At 49.6% G+C, this 6,000-nt stretch overlaps 2 protein-coding genes across 5 annotated transcripts in view; both read left to right on the top strand.

Moving 5' to 3' along the window:
• TBX2 (T-box 2) overlaps nucleotides 1-542 on the top strand; it is a 14,822-nt gene extending 14,280 nt beyond the window's left edge. Inside the window, exon 6 of the mRNA XM_025210896.1 lies at nucleotides 538-542. Within this exon, the coding sequence (XP_025066681.1) occupies nucleotides 538-542 (5 nt within the window). The remainder of the gene's footprint in view (nucleotides 1-537) is intronic.
• The window catches only part of TBX4 (T-box 4), an 81,052-nt gene continuing 75,517 nt past the window's right edge, over nucleotides 466-6,000 (top strand). Inside the window, exons 1-2 of one of the 4 annotated variants that reach the window (XM_025210088.1) lie at nucleotides 466-592; nucleotides 850-986. In XM_025210088.1, coding sequence (XP_025065873.1) covers nucleotides 976-986 — 11 coding nt within the window. In that variant the 5' untranslated portion in view covers nucleotides 466-592; nucleotides 850-975. Of the gene's footprint in view, nucleotides 593-849; nucleotides 987-1,249; nucleotides 1,423-4,627; nucleotides 4,742-6,000 lie in introns of those variants that run through there. The other 3 variants (XM_025210074.1, XM_025210092.1, XM_025210079.1) reach the window with 3 other exon arrangements.

The raw sequence follows: 6,000 nt of genomic DNA, 5'->3' as shown, positions 1-6,000 counted from the left end.
CAGCAGTACGGCTGCTGGCTCTCCCGCCTATTGTCTGGGGCAGGAATGTCTATTTTCTTCCTAGCCGGGCTGTTTCTTTTACGAATCAAAATCAAAGGTCTTCAAGGGAGCCAGAGAGTGCAAAGTCTGGCACTTGCTTTTAGCCTGGCCCCTCTGCTTAAAAAGGGTTCTTCCCTTTTTGTCACCCAATTACTGATCCAGGGACAAGGTCAGGGGGTCAAGACGCTTCAAGATTTCTTTGGTCTCCTCTTTAAAAATAATGCTCGTTAGTGGGACAAGAATGGCAGTGTCCATTGACTGGAGATTAAGCTAAGGCAGAGGATGCCAGTCAAGGGGAGCTACAAAAGGTTACATAAATTCAGGGCAGTTAAAGGGATACCTGTCTGCTGATGGGGGAGGCATTGCTGAGATCTGGCAAAGGCTCTTCAGCGCAGAGCACCCTGGGACCGGGGTTTCTGTAAGGTCACTCGGAGAGTGTTATCATCTGCCAGGGGCACGTAAACTATGTTCCCTGCTGATTTTTTTTCTGCATTATAGTATAATCCACCTTTGCAGTGTTGTGGCTATGCCAGTATTATTGAAGCAGATACAGGTAAAAGCCTAGGTTAAATGGATTTTCACTACCTAAACAGAGACAATCTTTGGGGAGGGTAGTATGCACCGGTCACTTTTTATCTTGGCCACTTTTCTACTGAAGGGACTCAGGAGAAATGCCCGGGCTCTGCACGCTGTTCAGTGGGATTGACAGGCCTTAATCATCTCTAGAGTGTTGCTGGGACCTGTCAGTCTGCTCCTCGACTGGGCTTTTCGCTAGCAGAGACCTCAAACCTGTTTCTCTTTCCCAAACAGAAGAGCACAGGTGAGCTCCAGCCTGCCAGGTGACACCCTGAACTGTCTGGATCCTTTCTAAGGAAAACCCGATGGCCTTGTTCAAATCTCAGTGCCAGGTAGTGAGCAGGCCTGAAGTGGACCCTGATGGAAATCAGGTGAGACTTGTTTGCTTTGATCTTTAATGCCATAGGAGCTTTAGGATCTTGAATTGCTGTTAGAAAAATATTATCGTCTGCAGAAAGACATGCACATAACTTCCAGCACCCCCACCCCCTTTTGCTTTTCTTTTGCTAGCAATTGCTACTGTTTGCAGAGCCTAAGGACATGTTTTTAGCAACTTGTTTGGTACCCAGATTCCAGCTTAATGAGAGCGGAAGGTGCTTGAAGATCAGGGCCTTAACCAATCAGTACTGTAATCTCTAATCCTTTGGGCATATGCTTTTAGCCTGTAAACCACAGGAGAGAAAAACAGCTGTAATCCTATACGGGCTGGTAGCCAGGGCTCTCGGTGGAGCGCTCCTGAAATCCCACAATCACGCCCGTTGCAGGTGAGGAACATTGAGGTCTCCAGTGCAAGTGGCTGAACTGATGGTATGATATCCCCTTCCCTCTTATGAAATAGGTTTAGCTTCCCAACTCTAACTAGGATCTGGGATATGGTAAAGATTTGTGAGGCTGTGCTTTGATCTTGTCCTAATGACTTGCGTTTGAAAAGAAACCAGGGGGAGAAAAATCTGTTTACTCAAATGTAAAGCTTATTATTAGCAAAAAGCAACATTAGCCTAAAGGACAGGATGTTAAAGGGGAAAGGGGAGTCTCTCAGTTTATTTAAATTATTTATAAACCCTGGTGACAGTGAATGAGATGTGTTTCTTCCTAGGTCTCAACTTATATACATGATAGGTCCCCACATTAAACAGGAATTCCTATGCACTTTCCCAGGGAGAGATGTTGCTGGGACTTGTTATTTAGAAAAGGAAGACTCGTGTTCAGACATGCTTACCAAAGAAGGATCGTTTTAGACATCAAACAGCAAACGGCTGGTGTTTGTTGGGATGAACTCCCTAACCTAAAACTGCAAAGATCGTTAGTGCATTATTTTCCTATGGGAGGGGAGAGTTGCAAATCAGTCGCAAAACTTCTCAGGGCAGGAGGTGGCAGGCTTTTTGTGGTGCATGAAAAGGGAAAGATAATGGCTTGTAGATCCTAGGGTGGAGAAATCTCTCTTTCCTAGCAGGAGCCATGGATAGAAAGAAATAGTTGTAAAGCATACAACACTTTACAATAGAAACGTACAAAGAGAAAAAAATATTTCCTTTTCTACCTGTGGAGAGAGAAGGTGATTTTTTTTTTCTTGCAATCATTGCAGTTTTCTTGCAATCCTGCACCTGTAGGAAAGTGAATATACCTGGAGAGCTAGAGGCACAGAGGACACTTTTTGCACTTCTTGCTATGAGAAAAACACACTCCAACCTCCCAATTTTACACCTCCTGCCTTAGCCTTGAATAGTTAGACCCTGACTTTGATTTGTCGCAGGCACAGAATAGGGCTCTTTCCAGCGCGACCTGCAAAACTAGTAGCTTACACCTGCTAAGAGAACCGTGTTTGTTGGTCCGCGCCTTGCATCCCGTCTTTCTCCTCTCCCCCACCCAGCCCCTTGTCTCATTATTGCAAGATGTATCCCAAAAAGCAGCAAACAATCCCAGATTTCCCCACCAGATGTCGCTCCGTGCCAAATTCCTGGATGCCCAGACTGTCTTTTGAAAGGCCCGCTCTGCTTTGGAAAGCTTTGCCTCTCAGACTGAGTTCATCTGTAAGGTGCAAATCTGTAAAGTTTTATACCACATGCAATTGGCTGTCCAGGCAGATAGACCTATTTATTAAAATAAGTGCATTCAGCTGGACCAGGACCAGACACCGCATGGGTGAACCAGGGACCGGACACAAAAGGGGGCTGGATAATGGTAATTTAAAAATTATTATCATCGTGATCTCTGATGAAGGGGGGCTCCGATACTAAAAGTTCGCCCGGGGCCACCAGGACTCTAGGTACGGTGCTGAGCTGGACTTGCGTGAAAAAAGATGTAGCGAAAGAGTGAGGTTTCTTTATTGCTTATGTTGCCAGTGGATAAGTTGGCGTTCTTTATTTGCCCCTTTGTAAAAAGACCGCAGGGAAGAAAGAGGAGGGGCGATGCAGCTAACCTTTGTGACTTCCTTACACACACAGGTGTGCGCTAGCGCCAAGAGCTTTTTCTTCCAAACATTTCCATGACTCCCTGAATTATGACTCGGGGCTTTTTCATATAACCTAGTTCATTTTCCAAGGCTCAGAAACCTTTGCTGAAATCAGTGGGAGCTAATGAGGGCTCAGCACTTCCTAAAAAAAAAAACAAAAAACCCTCTTTGTCTTTGGGAGCCCAAATTTAGGCTCTTTTTTTTTTTTTTTTTTTTTCACAGTCACAGTTAACTTCCCTCCCCTGATCATCACTTTATGTCTCCCCTTCATCTTCTCCCCAGACCTGGGCTCCTTAACTCATGTTCTTGCTAAGGAAGTAAGCAGTCCAATAATGATCTGCTTGTTGTTCGAGTGGCCTCTGCCCCGCCGCCGGGCCCAGTTGGGGCTCCTCTGATCCTGCCTGGCATCCAGCTCGCCTCTCCCTGGCACCGATGTCAAACACTAGCCTAAAAGCAATGGGCAAAGAGAAAAGCCAGTTTGATCTGCAAAGCACTGTTCCCTTTCTTGAGGTTTTCCTCTTCCGCCGGTGCTTTTTATCTCCACCTTCTACTGGGAGGAAGTGTTTTGAAGTCTCAGTCTGACCCGGTTAGATCTGCGTCGTTTCAGTCCTGTTGCTCAGGGGAGATTTGGGTGAGACTAGGGTCTTCCTCAATAGAAGGAAAAAGACCAAAAGTCCTGATGGTGTTTAGGGGATGCTGCCAGTAGATGGCGCGTGTGTAAGCACATTGCTTGCAACTTGCCTTTCCCCCCCTTATTTTCTGCTAGACAAATGCATGTCCCAGCTCTTGGCCAGACCCGCGCGCAGGGTTGTCTGCCTAAAGAGAGTTGAACAGAAAACCTGTGATCAGCTGGTCACGGCACAATACAGCAGCTCCCTTCAGAAGACCGGTAGTACCTGACTCGGTTGGGGTGAAAGGGCATCGGCGTGCACGGAAACATGTCCTGTTTGCATTTGCCTACAAGGTGAACCGCATAGAAATCTGACTCGGCCAAAGGGTGGCTGGAACGTGCCGCTGTGTTTGCAATGGCTGTAGCCCTGCAACGGTGCCATGTTGATAGGCTGATACCCCCAAACCCAGGCAAAATGCAGCCTGACCGGACAGGCCCGCCGGTAAGACAAGCGCTTTGCTCCTGTCTGACATATCCCCTGTCCCTTCTACGCCGCGGGAAAGGGGCAGGGGCTGGGCTGGGAGCTCTGCATCGCGGCTGCCGCCTGCAACAGGAGTCCTCTTCACAGGGCCAGCACTTGTTCCCCGTGGGTTGCTGGGCTGCAGGACAACGGGCACGGGGCAGCGGGGAAGGAGGGGCGATTGTTTTAGGGGTGCTCCGTGACAGGACAGGGAGTTACACCCCGCTCCTGCTGTTACCGGCGGCACTGGGGTGCCTAGGCCAACCCGCGCAGTGTTTGGTGCTGGGGTTCATGGTTGGCAGAAACTTTCTGGAAACTTGAGGGGGCTCCGGGCTAATTTGTTCTCGTGCGCTGCTTATGAAACCAGTTGGGTTCGGCGGAGCGGGAGGCGCGGGGACTTTGCTCAGCCCTCACAGCAGATTAGGGTTCAGGCTGGTCAAGCATTAAACCTACCTTTTTGGCTGCACAGCCTATTTCTGTGGGGCAGAGCCGGACACAGGCAGGGGCGAACCAGACACCGGGACAGAAAGGGGGCCCGAAAATGGTAATTTAAAAATGATTATTATCATTATCTCTGGTGATACTAAAAGTTCGCCCGGGGCTGCTGTGGGGCCTCTGGGTGGGGGGGAAATATCACGACTTTGCCAGGTAGCGAAGACCAGCGCCATGCGATCCCAGGTGTAGTGGTGACCGTGAGAGCCAGGGGAGCGGCAAGGGCCCTCTACCTCCCTTCCCTCACCTGTAGCAGGGGAGTCCTTACTCCAGCCCCTCCCAAGGATGCTGCGGGGCTCGTGTTAGGATTAGGCCCCGAAACGCTGTTAGTCTTGGCAGGTGGAGGTGACGATGCCCTGCCAGTAGCGCTCCGTGCCCTTCCACAACGCTGGCATGAGCTTTCCAGAGAGGCTGCAGGGGAGCCTTTCTTTTCCTCCTCTGCCATTCCCCTCTCTGCCCTCCCAGGAGCTTCTCTGGAGCCTGCGCCGGCGCTATCTGCTAGCCCGGGAGCTGATTATCAGCAAGCGCTTTCAAGATTAGAGACCCATATTTCTGCCTGCTTCCCCCAGAGCCGGCTAGTTTTGAGCTGAATTGGATGCAGACTCCTTGGCTCCGCAGTGCTGATTATTTGGGTAACCTTTCCCTTTTCTGGTAGCTCCCAGAAGAGGATTCAGACAGCCTTTCTGCGTGCGGGTTTGAACAAACCATGTGCATCACCCCAGCTAGACCCCTTCCCCATCAGGGTGACGAGGGCAAAAACGGAGGTGTCTCTAAACTCGAATCCCATTCTGCAACGGTGAAAAAGGCCTTGGTGCATGAGTCCAGGGGCTGCTGGGGTTTTGGTTTTGGGAGGTCAGTGTAAGACTGTCACTGAATATTTCCCAGTAAAGATCTGCGAGTAGCAACCAGCTGCTGAGGGACTTTGCTTTCGGTGCATTGATGCTGCGTGTTGTTGGTCAGGTTTGAACCCGGGACCTTTCTCAGTCCTACCTCCTGCCCTTGAGCTCTGCTGAGGGGTTTTTACATTTTTTTTTAATTTTTGGGTGGTGTGCGGGAAGTCTGTTATGACCAAAGCATAGGCAGGATGTTGGTTTTACATCAAGTCTGCTCCTGTTTTACCTCTCACCTGAGGTCGGATGCAAGCAGCGCAGTGTAGGCAGTCGAACTCGTGAGCTGTTCCCTGGGAATCTGGCTCTAGCAAAGAAACCTGGGACACGGGGAACGGGTGGTCCATTAACCTGAATTAAAAGCTCTACTGTAAACCAGCAGAAAGGGGCTAGGCAGCATCACCTGCGTGTGGTAGAAATGCAG

Source organism: Alligator sinensis, unplaced genomic scaffold (genome assembly GCF_000455745.1).
Source record: "Alligator sinensis unplaced genomic scaffold, ASM45574v1 scaffold118_1, whole genome shotgun sequence".
In the NCBI taxonomy this organism is placed as follows: Eukaryota; Metazoa; Chordata; order Crocodylia; family Alligatoridae; genus Alligator; species Alligator sinensis.
This window is presented reverse-complemented; position numbering and strand designations above follow the sequence as displayed.